This window comes from Sinocyclocheilus grahami, unplaced genomic scaffold (genome assembly GCF_001515645.1).
Source record: "Sinocyclocheilus grahami isolate Dianchi unplaced genomic scaffold, SAMN03320097.WGS_v1.1 scaffold1146.1, whole genome shotgun sequence".
NCBI classification, from domain to species: domain Eukaryota; kingdom Metazoa; phylum Chordata; class Actinopteri; order Cypriniformes; family Cyprinidae; genus Sinocyclocheilus; species Sinocyclocheilus grahami.
In genome coordinates, this window is record NW_015506325.1 from 180,841 (window position 1) to 206,954 (window position 26,114).

At 36.7% G+C, this 26,114-nt stretch overlaps 1 protein-coding gene across 1 annotated transcript in view; it reads right to left on the reverse strand.

The window, feature by feature from the left end:
• Positions 1-26,114, reverse strand: part of LOC107567307 (glutamate receptor-interacting protein 2-like) — a 50,477-nt gene that overhangs the window by 17,722 nt on the left and 6,641 nt on the right. Inside the window, exons 5-12 of the mRNA XM_016252969.1 lie at positions 21,404-21,549; positions 18,928-19,075; positions 16,832-17,001; positions 8,488-8,628; positions 7,074-7,226; positions 5,270-5,459; positions 2,891-3,036; positions 2,645-2,725 (exon numbers count right to left, since the gene is read on the reverse strand). Of these exons, the coding sequence (XP_016108455.1) occupies positions 2,645-2,725; positions 2,891-3,036; positions 5,270-5,459; positions 7,074-7,226; positions 8,488-8,628; positions 16,832-17,001; positions 18,928-19,075; positions 21,404-21,549 (1,175 nt within the window). The remainder of the gene's footprint in view (positions 1-2,644; positions 2,726-2,890; positions 3,037-5,269; positions 5,460-7,073; positions 7,227-8,487; positions 8,629-16,831; positions 17,002-18,927; positions 19,076-21,403; positions 21,550-26,114) is intronic.

Consider the following 26,114-nt stretch of genomic DNA (forward strand, 5'->3'; position numbering starts at 1 on the left):
TCAAGATGGGCTTAACCAATGAGAGAGGCCGGAATCCCAAGTGGGCGTTTTTATGGCGCTTTGTTTGAAAGCATGGTAAAATAGAAATGGACTTGAATCGAAATTACTAAAAGTTCTCAGGACCCTAATATATATTGCCTATGTACCAATATATAATATACACGCTTGTTTCGATCATAAGAAGGCGATCATAGATACTAAACACGGTATATGTAAGGTTATATGAATGAGTGGTTTATCGTAAGCATGAATAAAATAGTCTATAATACAACAGATTAATACAAAACAGCAATAATATACACAATGGCCTGAAGAATGTGTGTGTTCATTCAAAGAAAGGTTTTCCTATGAATTAATCAGAGCACAGTCCATTTCTATTCTGCCTTTGTCCTGGGACATGCAGGGATTTTCCCTGCTTTACATTCTTTTGGCCAATAAACCCAGTGATATCAGCGTTGGTTGCCATGCAACAAGGGGCCGGTTCGGCTTCCTGGGGTGTTACGCATTCCGGGGGGGAAGGGTTCATGGGTCCTCATATGGCTTTTTAACTGAGGGGGGTTACAGGGTATTTGTTAAATATAAAAACAAAATATATATTGTGTGTTTGATTGGTCCAGACGCTACAGTTATTTAACTGTAAATGTAAGTTAAAACCGTAAAACCTAAAATGTTGCTACCGTATTTTTTACGGTAAAATTCCGGCAACTACAGCTGCCGGTTTTTTACCGTAAATTTTTTTTTTTACAGTGAAGAGATTCAGGTTCAAATCTGATTTTGACTCTCTTCTAACCCTCAAAGTGCCTCACACACATTACTATACGCCAAGCACAGTATTTTAAGACGTTTCAGACGTCTGAAGGACAAGAAAAGAACTGCACTTAAACATGTGCGGCTGTGAATCTGACAGAAGTGGTCAGAGTCTGTTCACTGATGGATAGAGTTCTTTGTGCATGTGGTACAAATGCAAAGCCTGTGATTCATATCAGCACGCATGCAAGTATAATACAAGTTTAATGGCCCATGATCCCTCAGGGTTTACGCCTTACAGAAGCTTTAGAGGAACGCCAGATGGAAAGAAGCCAGCTCAAGTAAACAAGCCCACGGAAAGCCTATGAGAGCCACATAAACACTTCCTCAGAAAAGGAGGCTCTGTTGATCAGGGCTAATATAATGACAAGGACGAGACGAGACGGGACGCCCCAGATCGGGTGGTCTGGATACAAACATGCTCCGTGAGGAAAACCGATATGCAGACGTATTTAATGACACAGAGCATGATGTCAAAATATTTGTGTGGGTTTATTTCCCGTCCATTTGGGGATATAAAGTTGAACTGCGTCTTGGCGAGTTTGAAAAGCGAAACGGAGAATGGTAAAATAGGCCAGGGAGAGAGGGATCTTAAAATCTCCTCCAAAAAAGATTCAGAGGGAATGGCTTAAATGTTTTTGGGGATGAAAACAGATCAGCAAAGCAAAAAGAAAAACGAAATCTTGCCGACTTTCCAGTACATGATAAGACTTTTAGTGTTATCGTTACAAAAATAAATGCAAATTAGCAATCCTAAAGTAAACTTACTTAAATTGACCTTAAATGACACAAGCCAGCAATACTGTAACACTCTGCTTATATTATTATTGTTATTACTTTATCTTGCTCATTTACATATAGCAGTTTTTGCATATTACAAAGTGTTTTTATTAAAATCAAATCACAAAATATTTTTTTAAACACTACAATTATACGGTAACATATATTTATATATATTTGTGTCTATTTTGTTCATATAGTCATTTTTTTTGGCAGTCATAGTAACATTTGTTATTGAAACCAAACCATATCAAAGTCTTTTGAACATCTTTGCTACAAAAAAATAATTACACTAATAGAGTAAAATATAGTAAAATTAAATTGAATTTTCTATATTATAAATTATATAAAAAAGTTACTTTGATTGTAACTGGTTTTATTAATTTATTTATTAAATCAGCATATTAGAATGATTTCTGACACTGATTTTAAAATATGTTAAAACAGAAAACTGTTATTTTAAATTGTAATAATATTCACAATATTACTGTTTTTACTGGTGAGCAGAAGAGACTTTCAAAAACATTAAAACAATCATTTTCCCAAACTTTTAATTGGTAATGTGTATACATATACATATACATATACATATTATCATAACATGCTAGGATCTAAGTGACTTGGTTTAACTTTGAACAGTTTTATTTTTAAACGTTATTTTTAAGATATTTTTGTAATTACTTCAATAATACAAGATTACTTTGTATCTTTAATCTATTGGCACAAACTGTCGTGTGGCTATAATTATTATTATTGACTTCATTAGTGAATCATATTGTTAATATCCAAATCATCAGGAAGCATTGCATGGGTGATGGTGGCAAGTGCGAATGTTAATCTTAAATTTATTAGCTAAAAGAACATTTTTATGTTTCAAGTTATTTGCAGGTTACTGCGCGACAAATAACCAAACGTTATGATGCCTGAGTAGATAAGTTGTTTCTTCACATCTAAGTGGGCAGTTCTTACCAAAATATGCTGCAATGTTGACCAAGCTAAGTGAAGAAGATTCCCAGACCCTTGACACCCTATTGAAAAATTAATCGTGAGATCTTACCACTGATTGTGATGCCCAGATCCACTCCTTTTTTCTTCTGCAGCTTCACATGAAATGTACCACTGCTAGGCACAACAGATTCTGGCCACACAACAAAAAACTGCATTATGATGAAGTACAAATACAAGTGTGATTTTCAATTAAATAGCAATAAAAACTGAAAACAAAGCAAGAAATTCATGTTTTAAGACCTCTTTGTGGAAAATGTAGAAATTAACGTTTTAAGAAATTGGAAACCTCTCTAACCTGCCACATCAAACTCAATCTCTAGCGTGACCTTATTGGCCAGAGCAGCATCCCGGAGCAGCTGATTGGCCTCCTCCAGCGTTCCATCTTCTGTAGGAATTCCATTGATGGATAAGACTCTGTCTCCAACCTGGAGAAGCCCACACCTGCCAATCAAAACAAGATAGAAGGACTAAAATGCTCTAGAAATGGTCATTTCATGTTCCCTTCCTCCAGCGACTGAATCACTGTCAATCCAAACACCTCTTAAAGGGACACTTCACCCAAAAAATAAAATTCTGTCATCATTTACTCACCCTTAAGCTGTTTCCAAACCTGTATGAGTTTATTTCTTCTGTTGAACACAAAAGAAGGAAGTTGGTAACCAAACAGTTGCTGGTAGCCATTGACTTCAATAGTAATTTTCTTCCATGCTATGGAAGTCAATGGCTACCATCAACTGTCTGGTTTACCATCATTCATAAATGATGACAGAATTCTTATTTTCAGGGGAACTATCCCTTTAAATGGGCGGTTCCTGGCCAAAATAATGTGCAAAGTGGACCAGACTTCATGCCAGTAGTCAAAAGTCTGACTGAAAACCATTTCAAAAGTTGTTGATTTTTTTCAAACACAACAACAAAAATGCATGATTTACTTATTTTCTCAGGTTTCTATGCAAGCCCAGTGTCACTGTGGGTAACCATGTGTGCATGGAAGAGAACAACTGACCTGACATGCCATGACTTCCAGCCCAAACACCACAAATGTCACACACTGCCACAGTACAACACAGCTCAACACACATCAAATCACTTGCTTCATGCTACAACAATCTCACACCAGGAATGACTCACGCACTGAGCTTCAAGAACAAACAGAAACGGACACATTTACAAATCTGAATATAATTACAGAGAGTTTATTTAGGGCCTCATCCAGTGACGGCAAATACAGTAAAATGTCGAGCTTGGCTCTATTGAGGCCTTTGTTTTTGTTGGGTTTGCTGGCATGTCTTTGGAAAGAGTGTGTGATTGTATCAACTTATTCTCAGATGTTTAAGTTAAAATAAAAAACAATCTCAAATAAAAAGAGACCCGTGAGACAGTTGGCGTACAGTAAGAAGAGCTATAGTTAGCAAAATGCTAGCCAAATGATAGCAAAACAGCTGAAATAGCACCTTTGTAGCAATTTGGTTCCACATGTCCCTACAATTTCTTCGGTCAAATACAAAGAGACCCATGAGACAATTGTTGACATACAGTAAGAGTTTAGAGCCAATTAACAATGTTCGCCAAACAGTGGATGTAGCACTTTTGTATCAACTTAGCCAAATGTTAGCAAAAAGTTAGCAAAGCAACTAATGTGACAACTTAGTTTCAGATATCTCTTCTGAAATTCTCTGGGACAAATAAAAAGAGACACAAACAAAACACTTTTCGAGATAAGAGTTTAAAGCTATAGTTAGCAAAATGTTAGTATAAACTTAGTCTCAGATGTTTCTCCTAAAAGTCCTTTGATCAAATAAAGAGTCCCAACTGTGACAACTGTTGACATACAGTAAAAGTTTAGATTTTAGGTATCTTGGCAAATCCAAGAGCAGTTTCTTGTGAAACTCTGGATGTGACGTGAGATTACTGGGGTCTTTTTAGCTTGGGTGCATGAGACACAAGTTAGGATCCATTAGCTCTCCCATTTAATCTCACTGCTGTCTAGGAAAAAGCATTTGAGATGTTAAAGAGATTCTCTTGTCATTTGTCTTTCCAGTGGATTGGAGATGGTCCTCACTGCAGAACACATGATCCAGGGGGCGTGGTTGGATCCAGATCCAACTCCTCCCACCTTACATATACCTAAACCTACCCGTCTCCACCCCCTGATCCCTAAACCCACCCATCTCCACCCCTAAACCAACCATCTCCACCCCCTAGATGTGGATCAAACCCCGCACCCTGGATCTTTGTTCTGCAGTGAGGGGCTACTGGTGGATTGAGTTTCATTTTGGAGACCCTTCCTAAATATCTCCCTCCCTTTAAGAGTGCAGTGTGTAGCAAAGACACATTCCAACCTCTTAAATTAAAAATGAAAGTCTCTTTCGTAAACGTTGCCGAGAAAAGGCATGATTCTTTTGCAATGCGAGTTTCCTGCTGAGTGTTGACCCAGATTCTGAGGCAGTATCACATCCAGCTTGATCATTTTCAAGCACCTCTCACTGAGTCAGTGTATGGCGGCTCTGTCGTATGGCATACATTTGAAAATACTGGTATATTTACAAGATCTGCTTGCATTTTCAACAGATTCTCAGTCCGTTGTGGCACCTAATAGTGTGTTTATATGTGCTTGAGTTAGAGTGGATAGCTGTGTTTTGTGTACATGGTTGAGTTAAAGTTTGGGACATACCTTTCGGCGGAGCTGTCCGGCTCTATAAAGCGAATAAGAGGGGGTGCAGAGAGGGTCTCCGTCGCAAATATTCCACCTTGCAGCTGAACCCCAAACCCGTTTAGAGGATCTCCTCTCAGAGTGACCTCACTGGACTCGGTGTGGATTATCTGACCACCAGGGCCCACAGAACTTGAGGCTAAAGACACAGCTAAACAGAGAACAGACAGAAAATATCACAACAGAAATAGCATAAATGTACAATTGGTTTTAATCCATTAAGGGGCTGTTCACACACAATGTGGTTTTATGTTTAAAAATGTGAGACACAGGCCAATGGAATGAAAAATAAACAGCAACAGCAAGGGCTAGAAATACACTGCATGTTTTAAGGTTTTCTTTTAACGTGAACAGAACATTTTCAGAACGCACATCATGTGTGAGATGCTGCAAAAGACACAAAAAACGTGAGGGCGATGGTCAAATAAATTCAGTGTAAACGTAAAATTGAAACTCTATTCCAAAACCAATAAAATCTATCCAAGATGGAGGAATGAAGTAAGATAAACGCAAAAGTATTCAGTAATGAAGTATACACATTTCTTGTTAGCTTAGCAACATGCTAACATCCCCGCTGGCATTTTAATGATATAAAAAACTGTTTAGTAAAATCAATTTGATGTGTTCACTGTGTTTTTGTAATAGTGCTAAGAGTACTGTGTTGTTAACTTAGCAACATGCTAACATCCAACGCTACTAAAAGTTTAACCAATAGATAAAACATATATTTGTTTGTACATTTGCCTAATAGTGCCTAGTGCCTGTGTTGTTAGCATAGCAACATGCTAACTCTATAAATAAAAGTAGTTTAATTTATAGATAAAAATAATTTAATACCCAATACGTGTTTATGTATTGTAACGGTTCTTAGAGTGCTTAGTTGTTAGCTTAGCAACATGCTAACATCTAACTACAAAAATAACTGCAATAGATAAAAATAGTTCAGCCTACCCTGATAGCACACGTACATCACAGAGACGTCTATTTGACGTCTGCATTACATCTGCAAGACGTATTTTTTTAGAGTGTTTGTTCATCTGCAGTATGTCTATAGGACGTTTCCTATCAGATGTCAAATAGATGTTTAGAAGATGTCTTTAAGATGTTTATGATTTAGAATGAATGTAAAACTGACATCTTAGAGACGTCTATCAGATGTTTGTACACAGCAGATGCTTTCCAGATGAAAAGATCTTTAACAGACATCTTGCCGACGTACCTGTGCTATATGGGTAATTAAAAATAAATGATTTACGCAGTATTTGTATATGCTATGTATTGCATAAATGTCTCTCCAGTAGGCTACTGTGTTATTAGCTTAGCAAACATGCTAACACCTATAATAAAATTGGTTTAGGTAAAAAATAAAAAACCTACGATACCATACAATACAATACTAACTATGCAACTACGGCTGCCGGAAGAATTGTCTCTGGGACAGCACAATGAATGCTGCTATTATAGACTTGTAATGATGATTGACAGGATTGAATGATTAGGCTCCGCCCAAACCTACATTTAGAACTACATTTAATGCACCATTAGACCATTGTTCTTTAGCTTATCAACAAGCTAACATCTAACTCTACTGGAATCAGTTATGTGTATAGTCGTTTCATGAGAAGCCATTTAAAAACAGCCTATGTAGAACTTCACAAATCAGTCACTTATGAAATGCATTAAGACACTGTTTATATAGCGCTGTAGTCGTTATATAGTCATGTCAAACAGGAAATATCACAAGAAAACTGATCCAGTCACCTACATGAGCTCTTGTGCTCTTTTTTCCTTTGTCGTCTCTTTAGCATAGAGTTCCGTGGGCTCATGGGAGGAGCGGCCCGGGGCAGCGTGCTGGAACCCTGGCTGGTCATGCCTGATGTGGTAGTGGACCCAGGAGAGAAGTTTGTGCAGACTACCGCTAGAGAGAAGAGAGAGGAAAGGAGAGAGAAAGTCAGGCAGTGTAGCCGCATTTTAAACATTTTAAATCAAAGAGATGGCAATGGTCCAAGAGACTGAGCAGCTCACTGCAGGTTAATGATCCATATTCTATTGGTCCCTTGCTAGTCTTTGCAGATCTATGCACTAAGCATTTGTTATTTAAGGGGACATTATATTCGATTTGGAGACAACTGCTGGGAGGTGGATGTCTGGGTTAAGAACAATATTCCATATTAACGTAATGCTATTTTCCATGTAAATGAAGATGGATGACTTCAACTAGAGAGGTAGATTTTCTGAAGAAAATGGTAGTCGGTCAGTAAAAACAGCATTTTGGTGCAGGAAACCCAGACTAAACAAAATGCTAAAAAAGCATAGAATAAAAGTGGGGTCATATTAGTGATATTTCATTGAAATTTCAGAGCAAAAAAAACATCAATACTATTGCCAATATGAAGCAAAGGTCACAAAGAAGTCACATTCAAACCAAGCAGCTTTCTATTGGCCAATGTGGCAAATTCACTTGAACATCCTGAACACGTGAGAAATCTGCGAGGGGAACGTTTCCACCTTCATGGAAAACTCTCAATCATGTGGGACTTTATATTTCATAATTAGTACTTTATTTCTTATAATTGCAACATTTTTTGTAATTGTAATTTTTTTTCTCACTTTCAAGCAAATTTATGTGACCAACTTGAACACGAGTGAAATCTGCAAGGGAAACTTTTTTTGCCCTCATGAGAAATTCCCAAACCGTGTGGACTACTATTTAAATGACTGGATAATCGTCCACAACATTTTGTGTGAATTTGAACACAAGCGAAATATATAAGGGAAACTGCTTTGCCCTCATGTTAAACTCCCAGTCGCATGGATACCTTGACTTAATATCATCTGTGAAATTTTGTGCAAATTTGCATGACCAACTGGAAACACAAGTGAGATTTGCAAAATAAAAAATATTTTGCCCTCAACAATATGTAGACTCCTATTTAATGACTGGATATTGTCCAAGAAATGTTGTGTAACCAACTTGAACACAAGCAAAATCTGCATGGGGGACTTTTTTTTTTTGCCTTGATGCAAACTCATAATCTATTTGAATGACCAGACATTACTGCCGAATTTTGCCAAACAATGTTAAGTGTGTTTGCAGTAGTTTAATTGCTTTATGGGAAACTAGTCAAATCATCTTCCTAAAGGATGGCAATTGTGTAAAAATGATGTAATGCAGTTACATTTGCAGTAATCCTGAGAGCTGGATGGGTTACTGGAAGCAGAGGTCCATGTCGATGTCTTACAGTGACCAGGATGTTGAGAATGGCAGTAGTTAACACAGGGGTCCCAGCAGTGCGGGTGGTCACTTTTCTGAACTTTCACTAAACACACAAAATAGGTATTAATTACATGATTCTCAAAATAAATATCAAAATATATATACATTTTTATTTAAAAAAATACATGCGCACCACACATGTGGTGTTCTCTCTATATTGCTCTCATAAACCCTCATTTAAACAGTAAAAATCCATCATTTGGAGTCTTGAGGGTCTGTTGAAGTCGCATTCGAGTGATAATATCCGTCTCTAATACTGGCCTGTGGAAAATTAATGTGCATGCAAAACAATGGGGAAGCTCATCAACAAACAGGCTAATGAAGTCCTGCTGCTAGAGGCAGGCCGTGTAATTGAGTGCCTCTGTGTGCGTGTATGTGCTTGTTCTCATTTGTCCTGCAGTTTCTCCAAGCACTCATAATGCAATAGGTCCGACAGGAGCAGAAGACTGAATTTAAAAGTAAAATTAATTTAATAAATTAAACAAGCACACTTGAAACAAGTCATTTATTATAGGGCAGTGGTTCGCAACTGGTTTTGCTTCAGGAAGCAGATTCTGGACATCCAGGGATGACTCAATGCAAGGTCAAAATCTTGTAAGATTTTAAAACAGTTTTGTCTTAAATCAATATCTTTTATCGCCATAAATATTTATGTGGTGAAATGTTGTGTAATAAGTGGTATGACTGGAACATATCCCTTAAATGTCCATCTAGTTTGAACTTGCCACTTGCTAACAACTGCTTTCTTCACGGAAGCTTTGCGTTCAAATATTTCAAATCAAATCAATATTTCTTGTCTAATTATTTACTCATGTGGCAAGTAGCCATGTAATAAGCAGGATAATGTACATCCAGACAGTTGTTATCGCAGAATAACCCCCTTCAGGGTGATCAGGACCCCAACGTGACGCTTACTTATGACTTTGTCTCACAAATGCGATTGTCTTCTCATAACTGTAATTTTATATCTCATAAATTGTAAAAAAAAAAAAAAAAAATTTGGAATTGAGACTTTTGTTCATGGAATTGGGAATTTACTTCCTCGTAATTTGTGACAATTTAAACTGTGAACTGTGTAACTGTGACTATCTTGAAATTGACTTCATTTCTCATAATCGCATCTTTATTTCTCATAATTGAAGCTTATAATTTAACTTATAATTTAAAACTATATTTCTCGTAATTGCAACAACAGTATCTTGTGTGGCTTAATTTCTCATAATTGAGACTATTTCTCTTAATTGCGACTATCTCATTATTGCAACATTATGTCTCATAATTGAGACATTTTATTTCTTGTAATTGCGACTATTTTGAGAAGGTGACTTCATTTCTTGTACTTGCTACTATATTTCTCTAAATTGCGACTATTAAAACTGTGAATTTTTTTCTAGTAATTTTGACTACGGTATCTTGTAACTGTGGCTTTATTCTCATAATTGCAACTGTTTCTCATAATTGAGACTATTTCTTAAAACTGTGACTATATCTCATAATTGCAACATTATTTCTCTTAAGTGTGACTCTGGGCCATATTTTAACGATCTAAGCGCATGATCTAAAGCACACAGTGCAAGTGCATATAGGGTGTGTCCGAATTCACTTTTGCTAGTTTAACGATGTGAAAAATGGTCGGCGCGCCCGGCGCATGAACCAAAAGGGTTGTACCTATTCTCTTAATGAGTAATGGGTGTGTTTTGGGCGTAACATGCAATAAACCAATCAGAGTCTCATCTCCCATTCCCTTTAAGAGCCAGTTGCGCTTGTGCCATGGCAGATTCACTATTTACACGGTGGAATTTGCAAGAGCAAAGACTGAACGCTTCTCCAGAGAGAAAAGGTTCTGCTTGTGCGCGAGGTTAATGTGTGCGAGCAGACCATCTACGGGGCACAATAATAATCTTTTACATTGTAATTCTTTCATTTTTGGCATGTTTGTGCATCCCTGTGTGTGTAATAAGCAGAGTGTACGCGTGTTGTTCACCCGCCTATAGGCGCATATTACTAACGCGCTAAACAAAAAAAAAATTTGCACCGGGTGTATGACAGGGCCCTATATCTCAAAATTGCAACATCATGTCTTGTAATTATAACTATATCTCATTATTGCAACATTATTTCTCATAATTGTGACTTTATTATAACTGTGTATACATTTCTTGTAATTGCAACTACAGTATCTTGTAACTCATAATTGTGACTATCTCATAATTGCAACCATCTTGTAACAACAATTCCATTTCTTGTAATTGCGATTTTATTTCTAACAATTGTGATTTTAGATCTCGTACATAATTCTCATTTGTCAAAACTGCATATTTATTTCTCGTAATGTGTGACTATTCTTATTTTAGATCTTTTTATTTATAATGCTATGAAGCAAAAACAGATTTCTATAAAATACATAAAATAAAATACATAAAAATACATAAAAGTGAAAGTGTCTATAGATAACAAATAAGATATCTGAACTTAACACTGGACCTAACATGCTTAGCATATAAGACAAATGCGATTCTTTGCCATGCTGGAAAATCCATCTCAAGCTGGTAAAGGTGTTTATGGACATGATAGCTAGTTTCTAACTGGTTCAAGTTGGTCATTAGCTGGCTGACCAGCCACCATTTTCCAAAAAAGCAGTCTGACCGCCTTAAGCCTTTATGTTTAGCTGGCAGCTGGTTTATTGATGGACCAAATGGTTTAGTGGTTTAGACTATTAACAAACCAGCTGCCATGTTTCAACTTGAGATGGATTTTCCAGCAGGGTATTAAGAGTGTGAAACGCCCTAACTAAGTAAAATGACATTCAACAACTTAGCTTTAACTTAGCTTTACCCTCCTCCATCTCTGGAAAACCATAAGAAGCTTAAAAACATTCGGTGAGATGTGTGTATTTATGTGTGTGGTTACACTTTAAGGTTTTAATGAAGTCTACTCACTACTTTTTACATTTTTGGTACATACTAAACAAACCTTTAAACTCCTGCACATATTAGCATTCTGTTTATATATATTTTTTTGCCACACAGACTGTGATGAGACGTTAAGAAATGCCACTTTTAGACAGATTTTCACAAGCCAGGTTAAATACTACTATCTGTTAGTCTGAGCACCAATGAGGCATCTTCTAACGTTTGAGCTCTAAATCCCTCTTCCTTGTGGCTTATGCTAAGCTCGTCTGCTATGTCTCAAAGAAACACAACTCTGTCTCTTGATGTAGGAATTGAGAACACCAGGAATGATGACGGCAAAGTCTCCCACACAGTCTGATGTGACGGGAGCTTAATTCAAGTAAGGAGATTACAATACTGCTTTTTTTAAGACCACGTCATTTATCTAAAATACAAACTGAACCAGTAGGTGACTGACGCTAAGGTTATTAGCAGTGGTTTGGGCTAATTTGTTATTAAATTGTGTGTAGTTTAAGTCTGTATTGCAAAATACAAACATGCTGTACAGTACAATTAAAAGATTTTTTAAAAATCTGGACTACCATCTCAATGTTTGCTGCGTTGCATCCAAAGTGGTATGTGCAACATCAGTCAATGACATAAAGCTATTAATGTATTCAGAAATACATTAAAAATGCAATTCCTACATATAATGACTTGAAAGTAAAATTTATTTGATATATTTTAATGCATAGAATTGAAAATACATGCATAAAAAAAGTTAACAATAAAAATGAAATAAAAAAACCTGGGCATAACCTTATATTATTATCATTTAAAAATATGTATATACATGTTCTACTGTTTGAGCTATAGACATTATAATGAATTATTACAAATATTTTTGAGACTAAAAAAAAGTATGCAATAAAAGTTTGCCAAAATACTGTGAAAATTTGAACAGGAAAAAATATTAACAGGAAATTATATCATAGAGAGGTCTGTGACATTTCTCATAAAGTCACAATTATGCAAAATAAAGTCTTATCAAGAGAAATAATGTTGCAATTATTATAACAACTGTAAATCAATTTATTGTAATTGCGAATACAGTATATTGTAACTGTGGCTTCATTTCTCATAATTGCAACTATTTCTAGTAACTGCGACTATTTCATAATTGCAACATTATTTCTTGTTATTGCAATAACTATTTAACTGTGACTTAATTTCTCATAAATGAGACTTTATTTCTCGCAATTGCAAATATGTGTCATAATTGCTACATTATTTCTCATAACTGCAACTTTATTATGACTGTTTATTAATTTCCTGTTATTGTGACTAAAGTATCTTGTAACTGTGGTTTCATTTCTCATACTTGCAACTTCATTACTCATAACTGAGACTTTATTTCAAATAATTGTGACATTATTTCCAATAATTTCTATAATATAAAATTGTGTCACAGAGAGGTCAATAAATCAATTAAAATATTATAAATGGACTTCTGTATGAAAAGGCAAAGTCAGTTCGGCTAGTTACATGTCATGTGGTCCAAAAATTTATACTTTTTGTAAGAAAAAAAAAACTTCCTTGAAAAATACATAAAAAAAACTGTGCACAAAACAACGTGAATACAGATATTACATTTCTAAGAAATTGCACACGTTTTAAACAAATTTTTTTCAGGTCATAATGTAAATCTGCCAGCTTCAAACCTGTGTAATGTAATATCAGTGCTGCTTTGGATAAAAGTGTCTACCAAATATGTAAATGTGTTAAAATGCACAAATTCTATTCTTCCTCACTTTAAATCCCAGGATCTCAAAGATGGCAATCCCAAATGACGTTGTTACCAGACATACTTTCTTTTTCTTCCCCTAACAAGGTCAGCTACAATATTTGCATATATAAAATCTGAATTGAAAATATAGTCATATGGCAAAATATCAAACTCCATTTATTTCCTGGGTGAAGTTTCTATGTATTACTGACACGGGCCCTGCGAGTGGGCGTCAATTCTTGATTGAAGTCCTGCTGTGGCTGAATGTTCACACTCGCAAATATGTTTTTCCATCATTACAGCCTTCCACCTCCTCTCTCGGGTTCTCAGCACGGCAGGGAATGACCTATATAGTGCCATGTGATATTTTAACAGGACAGATCAGATGCTGAAAAACTAAACCACTTTACTTGTCCGTATCCATTAGGGACGTTTGTTCCTGTGCCCAAAAATCTAGGCGTCAAGGCTGTCCTGGCATCATAAACTCTGTTTTACGATGTATGCGAGCAATGCATGGAATTCAAGAGGTCATCTTGTTGGGTTTAAAGCTTTGGTGGATGTAATTAACTGCCAGAGGCACAATCATGGAGGCAGAAGTGGGGCAAGAATTGGACTAGATTGTGACTGATGGGCATCTATGGTTCTGGATGATTGAAACAGAAATAACAAGAACTTCAAAGTCAAAGTAAAAACGACCATCTGAAGTTGAAATGTCTTCTATAATTGGAGTTGCACAGTCATTGGTTGCATCCATGAAGTCATGCAACTATAGAAAATATTCATATGCTCAGTGATAATATGCTATTGATTAGATTCTGTGTTCCATTCAAAAAGGGACGTGCAATATCAAAGTTTGTTTCTTCAAAAATGAAGCATTAGATCACTTGCTCAGCAGTGGATCCTCTGCAGTGAATGGGTGCCGTCAGAATGAGAGTCCAAACAGCTGATTAAAAACATCATAATAATCCACAAGTAATCCACACCACTCCAGTCCATCAGTTAATGACTTGTGATGTGATAAGTTGTGTGTTTGTAAGAAACAAATCTATTGTTAAGATACTTTACGTAACGTCAAACTGTTGCTTCTGGCTAAAATATGAGTCCGTAATATATAATATGCTTTCTCCAGAGACAAAGTGGTTTCGTCTGAATCAGGAGAAACATATGCGCAGATTAAGCACTGTATACAAGCAAAAACAGTACTATTTCAGTGGATTTTAATGTGAGAGGACAGTGGGTAATGGCCTTTTTTAATGCAGGAAGTGTTATTATGGATTATGGACTCATATTTGGTCCACAAGTGATGGTTTAAAGTTAAGAAAGTCTTAATAATAAATTTGTTTCTTACAAACACACAGCTTTTCACTTTACAAGACATTAATTGAGGGACTAGAGTGGGGTGGATTACTGTGATGTTTTTATAAGCTGTTTGTACTGTTTCTGACGGCACCCATTCAAGTGATGTAATGCTACATTTCTCCAAACCTGTTATGAAGAAACAAACTCATCTACATCTTGAATGGCCCGAGAGTGAGTCAAATTTACAATATCATATATTATATCATATTGTAAAATGTTGCAAAATGTCATGTGGTACAACTCCTCAATTGCATATTTATCATTTAATAAATCATAATATTTGTCAAATAAAAATGGATTACACTCATGTAAAAGCTTTAAAGTCAAAGCATCTGAAGTTTCAACATCTTATATAATTGAAGTCGTCCAATCATTGAGTGCATCCATAAAGCTGCGCAATTAGAATAAGTTTATGCGCTCAGTGATAATAAGCCATTGATTAGATTATCTGACAACGGTGCTGCAAACAGTCTGAGACGACATGCAGGCATCTAATTCAGGCTTTTAGTGCAATGTGGTCTGCACGGTCGGAGATTTGCATATCTCCTGCATTTGCATATAAATGGGGATGAAAATATCCAGTCTGGTTCTTCGTCCACCGCGTCTTGGTTTGATATAGAGTCTCTGTCTGTTGGTTTTCTAGGGTGAGCAGGTCTCCGTGATTAAATCTAAAGCTCGTGGGGCGACATCAAGCAGAACGAGAAGCTAATTAAATGAGATGACAGCAGAAGAGATGGCAGAGCAGTCTCCATCCATGTTTTCTCGTCCTCATTTGTGCATCCGAAGAGGATACATGTGAGGTTTATATCACTATAATTAGAGAGATTATTATGACCTCCTTTGGAACAAACAGGGAAACAAAAGGTTGCCATAGACTTCGCAAAACGTATTGTGGTTCAGTATGATGGTTTTGAATGATTACCATGATCACATACCATTGCATTTACGTATATGGTACTCCACGACCATAATAAAATCGATTTGCTCAATGACAAATAAGACTATCCAAGTCTGTCCAAGATAAAATGAAAAAGAAAGGTTAAAAAAATTTAGTTTAAAATGCATGCACCAAGTTCTTAGAAATGTAATTTTTGTATTCATGTTTTCTTATGATTTAGTACAAACTCTTTTCAAGAAAAGTTTAAATGACTTAATGTCACATAGTGTAACCCTCAATTCACCTTGAATACATGCTATCTTAATTATTATTTCCCCAGGGAAAACAAACAAACAAACAAAAACAAACATTTAAATATATTCTTAATTTTGTTTTTTTTTGTAATTTTTGTATTCATGGTTTCTTATGATTTTGTAAAATAGGAAATCTTATGATTTTAATGAGAAAACATGAAATAACAATAAATAATAATAAAAGATTAATAATTAAATAATGAAATTAATAATAAAATAATAACAAAAGGACAGTTGTATCACTCTGACCCACATGACAAAAAAATAAAATAAAACATTTTATTTCAAAATTTAAAAACATGTTCATCATAGAAGACATGCTAAAATCTAGCATAGCTTTAGTTCTGGCAGGTCAGGTTAGTCAAGCTCGCATCAGCTGACTCTTAGCTGATCCCCTTCTACCTATGGGAATAAGACACCTATCTAAGTATTCATATATAAGGTCCCTCAGTATTATCAGCAGTTTTCGCATTGCTCAATAGCTAATTACCCTCCTCCATCCCCAGCTCCTCCTCTGTCCGTCAGGATTCAGCCTTCTGATTCTCCTTTGAATCAGACTAATTCTAAAATGTGTACATAACATTATTGAACTTTAACGATATCTGCAATACATTTATGTTGGTTCTGTTCTGTTTACCCTGGGGGGGTTATCGCTGCTCTCCCTGCTCTCATCCATGCTAAGCTGCATGGATGCGCAGGGAGTTCTTGCCCAGAACAGAACCATACCGCCAATCCAAACTGTATGCTAATTGTCAATCATCTTTGACAATAGTGGTCCTGACAGAATTTACATATTTTAAAAGGATTTCAGAATAAATGAACATATATGGACAAAAATCATCAATCATTAATAATCATAGTTTTGTCTTTGACCCGTATGTTAGATTCACAGACAGTTTTCCAGACATAGTTTAGGTCCGTTCCAAGATCAGATTCAACCATCTGTTGAAGACGTCTTAGATTAAGTCTAATCCATGTCTGGAAAAGCTCAGCAGTGCCCACATGTTCCCGTCTCTCACCAGTGTCCTGGGGTTTCCCGGGCAGGCGTGTTTGGTGTGCGGGGAGGATCTCTAGTTTGGTCTGATCAGTAGTGCTGGCCAGCAGCTGCATGGCCTCCAGGACGGAGCAGTGCTCTGTGCTCGTGCCGTCTATAGACAGGATATGATCACCCACGTGTAACGCTCCGGACCTGAGACGCAAACAGAGAACTGCTAGAACTGTCATAAATGTGGGACGTGTCAAATACAACATCAAAACTCACCCAAATGACCATAATAATGAATCTGAGTGCTCTATTTCCCTCAGAAATGTGTGAAATATATGGGGGGGAAAAGGAAGTAGAGGATGGGGAATGAGGTTTCATGTTGTCTTTAAAATGTAATAAAAACAATAATACATAAAATGCATATTCACAAGAAAATTAATTCTATAATTCTACTGCTAAGAAAAAAGAAACATGCATCTTAATAACTATAACAGATTAAAATTACCTTGATTAAAATTACATATTTCTGAGGGATTAATTTAATTAATTAATTTAACTTACAATTTAAATGTAAGGTAAATGTGACTGCACAGTTAATGACTATGGATATTATAAGAAGAATTTCTTTGGAAATTGTTCATAAAATCATTTCATAAGAATCATAAGACAGAATCATATAATTTGTCAAATAATGTTGTTTTTTTCTTTAAAAAATTAACATCCTTCACAAAAATAGTTTTGGGAACAATTAAGAAAAAAATATACATATAATTTATATTAAAAAAACACTACTGTAAAAGTAAAAAAATAGTTTTATGACATGGTTTTTCAAAAAATTTATGTAATAGGAAGATATTCTGAAGAACCTTCTGAACTGTCTTCTGAACAATTAAGGTAAAAAAAATGAAATACAAAACAAATGCATTTATTAAAAAAAATAGTTAATTTATGATCAATTTAGATAAAAATCAAATCAATTGTGCAACAATGGTTTTACAAAGATAAAATCCTTTATGTAAGATTTGTTTTTACGGACAACTTTTGTAGGAAAACTTAAAGACATTTAAGTAAAAATGACTGTTAACTACATAGGAAAAAAAGAAAATCATTTGCAGAAGAATTTTGTAACAAACACATTTTTAATACATTAAAAAATACAATTACGTAAAAAATTGTTACAGAACAAAATCACAAAAAATACAGAAATAAAATCTACTGTAAGAATGTTTTTATGAAAAATTTGTGTTGGATGATTTAAAGCTTTGTGAACAATTTTGTTAGGGTTGAGTAATGGTTTTACAAACAATTTATATGAAAAGAAATGTGAAAAAAATATGTTATTATGTAGAAATAGTTTGAATAAATTACTTATAAAAAAAATGTTTGTAAAACCATTTTCACAGAAATTATTTTTATTTTTGAGAAGAAAGAAAATCATTTACAAAAGCATGGTTTTACTAAAATGCACCTAAAATTTTAGGTAAGTAGTAAAACTATTTACATGAGGTCTCATTTACAAACAACTTAAGAAACAAAATTGTCAAAAATATTTTTACACACTATTCACAGTTCATATAATTTACCCAATTTACGTAACTGGCATCGGGGTTGGACTTTATTTCGATAGTCCACTTTAGACATTCTACTAACTATAAGTAACTTTGTAACTACATGTCAACTACATGTCAAATATTTCTCATCAATTTGCAACTACATGTCTACTAACTCTCAGAGTAGACTGTTAGGGTAGGTTTAGGGTTAGTAGAATAAGTTGACAAAGAAAGTGTTAGAAGATATTAAGTAGACAGTCTACTAATACTCTACTAACTGCTAGTTGACATGTAGTTGCAAAGTTACTTGCTGTTAATAGATGATGAATAGAATAGTTAATAGAATGTCTAAAGTGGACTATCGAAATAAAGTGTTACTGGCATCAGTGACAAAACTTTGGTTTTTGCAGAAATCCTATATGATACTGTTTGATGATTTGTGTAGTTTTTCATGAAAACATAAAATTTTGGTTGTTTTTCCAAGCAATTTGCATAAGAAAATTGCTTAAAAGTGCTTTTACAATTTACACAGTAGTCTGTTGTGCTGGTGTTTAATGAATGAGGCTCATTGAGTGTGTACCTGTCCACCACACTGGCGGGTTTGATCTTGTCGATGACGATGGCCTGCTTGTTCCTGTGCATGGCAGTGGTCAGAGTGATTCCCAGATTGGCTCCGGGCGCCTTGGCAATCTCCACCAGCAGAGGACCTGAAGCGTTTGTCACAGAGTCTGAGGGCAGGTGATAAGGACAGACAAGGACAGCACTGTTATGCTGTGATTTCTAAACGGATCATTTCCTGCACGTTATATTCAATATAGAGTTTTTTTTGTGGAAGTTTTGAGCGCTGAAAGTTTATTTCAGATCTCCATGTTGTAGGATATGACCCATATAACTCTACAAAGAGAACAACAGTGGGTGTTATGCTAATTGTAGCATAAATTAGCTTAACAGTACTAGTTAAGGCGTGAGGGTTGTTTCTCCGCTCTTGAAGGTCAACAACCTGCTGTTCATCCAGATGAAACAGTGAAGATGGTTAAAAAGAGCAGAGACCACTGGAGAAAATTTCTGTGCTTCAGGAAAATTTTGTACAAAAGGACAAGCACTCGAGAAGTAGTTTGATTACCCCTCATTATGCATTCGGGTCCAGTTTGACCCGGAAGAGATACATAAACATTTCTAAAAAAAAAAAAAAAAAGTTTAAGTGGTTTGCTTTAAGACCCTCAAAATACACTTTATTTATTTATTTATTTAATATTTAATTTATTAAATTAAAAAAATTATAATTCTTTTTCTTAGGTAATATCCGGGTATGTATGGAATACCATTGGTGTCAAAAATACTTTTTGTAAAATTATCTATGAAGTTACATCAATGTCAAAAAGCTTTCGTAAAACATATCTAGCCTTGTTGATAAACATGACTTTAAAAGGGTTCTATTATGCTTTTTTACTATTTGAATTTTAGTCAGTGTGTATGTTTGGGCATAACAAAGATCTTCAAACTTACAAATCTCAAAGTCCACTCCAAAGGGAGATATTTCGTTTTTCGACTACAGCATTTGTTTTCCAGGTTTTGTGATATCACAAAGCGGCCCATTAGAATATCATTAAAATAATTCCCGCCTACGGAAATTCGAATGGTTGGGGGGTGGGGAGGGGCGAGGTCGTGGTTAGAACGCTTGGTTGAGTGCATCATACAAGACGACGACGAAGAAGAAGTGCTGCTGTAGCCTCAAGTTTTCGCAAGTTATTACACATGCACCTGAATAATTATGTATGTTACAATTATGAAAAAGTTTTTATAATAAATTGCTGACAGTACAATACTGGACAATGATGTAATCTGCAGAATTTACACTTCAATTATGAGACTACAGTGTTTCCCATACATTGAGTGCAGGTGTTTTTATATCACTGTATTTCTGATGGAAACCGACTTTCTTCAGAAAAGTGGATGTCATTTTCATTTAATCTTGCATGTAATGTCTGATAAAGCAGTGTTTTTTTTAGCAGAGCGCTGCTTTGCGTACAGCGTTACTGGGGAAACCTTGATATCTACCACTCCAACAGCGCCTCCTGCTGGCAGAGAATGAGTTTGCATATATATGCCTCCTGGGAAACACTGGACTATGGTATAAATAAATTCAACTCCGGAACTTGCTGGTTTGGCAAGGGGCGTGGCAGTACTGAAGCACCGTCTAAGCTGTTTGCCAATCACAACGCACTGGGACAGCTAACCAATCACGTCACATTTCGTTTTTCGGAAGGCGGGCCTTCATCAAACCTGGAACTAATCGAGCCATTTGTGCTAGGATGGGGAGAAAGGTATTGTAATAATGTAAATTATGTAAAAAATTATGCGTTTTTCGAACCACCAAGCATGAGAGCATGTTCTAGTACACCCCCAAAACAAATTCAAGACATTGTAAAAGAGCATAATAGGACCCCTTTAAAGGCCTACTGATGAACTATTGCAGCATGAATAATTGATCACTTTTTTAATCTGACGGCAAAGGTTTATGCAAGTCAAGTAAATTTCTTTTGTCTGAAAACTTTTCAGATTAATATTTATGCTTTGTTTTTAAAAATAAATATGTAGGTTTCACAAATGTGGACTGTTTTCAAGCAATCATGAGTTATAAATTCAAAGGAATTTAATTCCATTCATTCCAATGGGAATAATCATGGTAATTCTCAGAGTAAATGTTTTTATAAATTACATACGTATATATTCAAATAAAATTTCTCATCAAAACTGAAAAATTTATTTTGCATATTTTGATTTTGTGTGTGTGTGTGTGGTTCATAAAATTTCTCTTTTATATTAAGATGTTTTATATTTCTTTTTTATTAAAAAAAACGTGTAAATGCAGTTATGGTAATAACTTACTAATAACATGGTAATAAGATGTCACAGATTTTGATGGCATTATGAGGGTTAATTCATCATTTCTTTTCAAAGTGCAACATACAAAACAAATGGCACGTTAATCCACTGGGACATGTGGAATTTCTATTCTGTCAACATATAAAGCAAGCGCAATTGAAGTAACTCACCCATGATGGAGACATCGTACTCGATCTGGAGCAGAGCCTCCTGTCCACACTGAGTCAGAACAGTAAGAGCATCACTGAGAGTGGCACTGTGTAAAACCACACCATCCACACTTAAGATCCGATCCACTGCTTTTAGAGTCCCTTCTCTGCACAAGAACATATGCGGAACAGTCATATTATCAATGAAATGTATAACACATACACTCCTGGTTAAAAGTTTGGCATCAGCAAAATTTTTATTTAAATAAATTAATACCTTTATTAAGAAATTAATCATTAAATCGATCAAAAGCGATAGCTATTATATTTTATATAAAATCTGATGTTTCTTAATAGTTTCTGAAAAGTCAGCTTTTCCATCACAGGAATAAATTACATTTTAAAATATAATAAAGTAGAAAACAGTTATTGTCATATTTAAACTAGTTAAATTGTAATAATAGTGTCAGTAGTGTCATTTTTCAATAACTTATTTGAATAAAAATGACTTTTTATATAAATCATATCTATAAATCTAGTACGAATTGGAGAACCATATTTTATCATGGCATAATTTCAGATATATTTTCAATAGAATTTATATTTCAGTAACACTTTACAATAAGATTTCATTTGTTACCATTAGTTAATTCATTAACTAACATTAACTAACAATGAGCAATTATTTTTTTACAGTATTATCCTTTGTTAATGTAAGTTAATAAAAAATGGTAAAGCTAGTTCACATTGCATTAACTTATGTTAAAAGTACAACTTTTGAACTTAATGTTTTATCTTTTAACTAATATTAATAATAAATGCTTTATTTTTATAGTATTTTTCATTGATAGCTCATGTCAACTAATGCAAATTAAACTTTTAGAGTAAGTTTATAAATAATTTTGAATGAATATATTTAAGCTTTCAAAATATCTTTTTGCACTTAGTCCATGAATTTTTGGTATTTTTGAAGGCAACATAAGGTTGATGTCTTATTATGCTGCCTAGGTAGTCAGCTTCTTTAAAAAATTATTGATATTCCACAATAATGATTAATGCTACATGTGAGAGGACCTGTTTGAGAGAACTCTATTTTCTTCATGAAATGTCTGGGGGCCTTCAGGAAAGACAACGCATACAATTTCCACCCGTCAATCAAGGCAGTCTTTGTCTCTAACATCAAAGGGGTCTTACTGAATATGTTCTCTCTGTAGACACATATGTTTATTTATTTTTCTCTTTTGGCAGGTTGCGTGATGCTGATACAAGTAGGGAAAAGTGGTTGGTAAGAGAGGCATGGAAAAATCTTAAAACTAAGAATAATGAGCCGTCTAAGCTGAGAGGGAAATCTCTGGCCTACTTTCTGGATTTAGAAAAAAAAATGCATATAGTGTGTTGAGACATGGAAGATTGCTTATACATTTTGTTCATGTAAAGTCAAGTTCACCTAAAAAGTTTAACACCAACAAAATGAATAGTGTTTTCAGTAAGCATTAGAGCTGTCCTCGACTAAGGTCGACTAGTAGTCGTTCATTTAAAGCATTAGTCAACTAATCGCACGCTTATTAATAAACAATTTAAATCATTATTGTCACGGGGCTGACCAGACGTGAGACGTGCGGATCCATATGCAAGCTTTTATTTAGGAGAAGACAGAGACGTGGTCATACAACAGGCATGGGTCAGATAAAAGCAGACAGGTATATGGCGGGCAAAACACAAGAATAGTCCTAGGACTAGCATAGGTCGACAATCGGCAGACAGAACCACAGGGGCGAGACTAGAGGGATAAATCCAGGGAGACAGGCAAAGATCAGAACTAGAGCAGAGAGCCAGGATGAGGCCGGCAGTACAGGTGGAGCAGGGAACCACCAGAGCCAGACAGCAGACCCCCACGGCAGGGCAGAAAACCACCACGGCAGAGCAGAGGATCACCAGAGCCAAACACTAGACCACCACGGCAGAGCAGGCAGAGCGGACGACCACCATGGCAGAGCAGAGGACCACCACGGCGGAGCAGCAGACCACCACGGCAAAGCAGAAGACCACCACGGCGGAGCAGAAGGAACAGGAACCCCCCCCCCCCCTCAAACGACCTCCCTGGCTGAAGCAAAGCAAGAAAAGAATTCACAAACGGCCTCCACGACCGTGACAGGATGAGCAGGGAGCTCGCAAACGGCCTCTATAGCTGTGACAGGACGAGCAGGGAGTTCACAAATGGCCTCTATAGCTGTGACAAGACGAGCAGGGAGTTCGCAAGCGGCCTCTATAGCTGTGACAGGATGAGCTGGGAGTTCGCAAACGGCCTATATAGCTGTGACAGGATAGACAGAGTTCATAGGCGGCCTCCTTGGCCGGAACAGAACAGGCAGAGGGTTCATAGGTGGCCTCCTTGGCCAGAACAGGACAAGCAGAGAGTTCATAGACGGCCTCCTTGGCCGGAACAGAACAGGCAGAGAGCTCATAGACGGCCTCCTTGGCCGGAACAGGACGAGCAAAGAGCTCATAGACGGCCTCCTTGGCCGGAACAGGACAGGCAGAGAGTGCGTAGACGGCCTCCTTGGCCGGAACAGGACGAGCAAATAGCCGTGACGCGACGTGACTCTGGATGAATAGCCGAGACATGGCGAGACTCTAGAAGGCCAGCCGTGACGTGACGTGGCTCTGGACGAACAGCCGAGACGTGATGAGGCTCTGGCAGATCAACTGTGACTCGACTCGACTCAGGACGATCAACTGTGACTCGACTCGACTCAGGACGATCAGCGGTGACTTGACCAGATTCATGATAATGAACTGTGACTCGATTTGACTCATGACGATCAACTGTGACTAGACTCGACTCAGGAATATCAACTGTAACTAGACTCAGGAAGATCAACTGTGACCTAATTTGCCTCATGAAGATCAGCTGTGACTAGACCTGACTCATGATGATCCACTGTGACTTGACTCGTGAAGATCAACGGTGACTTGACGGGGCGCTGTTGTGTCCGCCATTTTGTGAGCGTGCTCTAGCGCGGCCTCCATTACACGGGTGAGTGCGGGGTCGCGTTCCTCTGCGATACCCACAGTGAACGCTGAACCAACAGACAACAGAGCATAATCCATAAAATCACTTAGAGAAGAACGGGGACCCTCACGGATTAATCGTGTCTTTAAAGGTTCATTGATACCCTCACAAAAAAAGTCTATGAGCATACAGTCAGGCAGATCAGAAAAATATGCAAGATCTAAATACTCTTGCACGTAATCCTCGAGCGCTCGCAAGCCCTGCTCGAGGGTTAATAACAGACTTGCAGTGTCCATACCTGGCCAATGTCCACATGAAAAGCTGCTGGATCCTTGTGTGGCCGAGTATTCTGTCATGGGGCTGACCAGACGTGAGACGTGCGGATCCATATGCAAGCTTTTATTTAGGAGAAGACAGAGACGTGGTCATACAACAGGCATGGGTCAGATAAAGGCAGACAGGTATATGGCGGGCAAAACACAAGAATAGTCCTAGGACTAGCGTAGGTCGACGATCGGCAGACAGAACCACAGGGGCGAGACTAGAGGGATAAATCCAGGGAGACAGGCAAAGATCAGAACCGAGAAAACTGACAAGGCAAGGCAAAACAAAACAAGGAAACAAAACTAACAGGCTAAATAGTGTAGCTATCAAACTGATAAGTGCTCAACCATACTCGGCAGTGCAATTGGATCAGAGTGAGAGTTAAATAGGGGATGTGTGAGTGATAACAGCTGTGTGCAATCAGTGCTGTGCAATCAACAGTGTGTGTGTCGTTAGTGCAGTGGATGATGGGATATGTAGTCCGGGGTGATATGCAACAGGGTGTAGTGCAAGAGTCAATGAAATGGGAAGGGTGACCTCTGATGGCTAGTAGACGGAAGTTCATGGACCGGATACGTGACAATTATAATGAGCATTTAATTGCCTACATAGCCTAATAAGTGCTCAAGTACATGCATAAAGCTTGCCACAGCGCACCGGCAGTAGTAATGATTATGAATATGTCAGTGAAAAACAGTAAGGAGACTGCATTAACATTTTAATAATTTGATAAACTAGTGCTTTCTTTGTTTTCAGCTTCAGAGATAAAGTCGCCGCCTCGTCATCTCTGCAGTAGTGATGTGCCTGTATGCATGTTTCATTTTAAAGTAGACATTTTTTTTATATAGATATATTTTTAATGTCTGTTGAAAAAAACAGCATATGCTGGTTAGGTATGTTTTGACGCTGGGATGCTGGTTTATGCTGGTCCTTTGCTGGTTTATGCTGGTCCTTTTGCTGGTTTATGCTGGTCATGTGCTGGCAAAGGACCAGCATAAACCAGCAAAAGGACCAGCATAAACCAGCAAAGGACCAGCTTAAACCAGCAAAAGGACCAGCATAAACCAGCAAAGGACCAGCTTAAACCAGCAAAAGGACCAGCATAAACCAGCAAAGGACCAGCTTAAACCAGCAAAAGGACCAGCATAAACCAGCAAAGGACCAGCTTAAACCAGCAAAGGACCAGCATAAACCAGCATTCCAGCGTCAAAACATACCTAACCAGCATATGCTGTTTTTTCAACAGGGTGTAAGGCAAAGATATTCACGGAGTTTCGCGCTCAAGTTACAGACCGAGATGGCGGAAAGCGCATCCTGTTTGCTTTCACATAAGCACGGTATTGTGCTCACACAAATACACACACAAATAAATGTAGAGTCTTTACAGATTCGAAA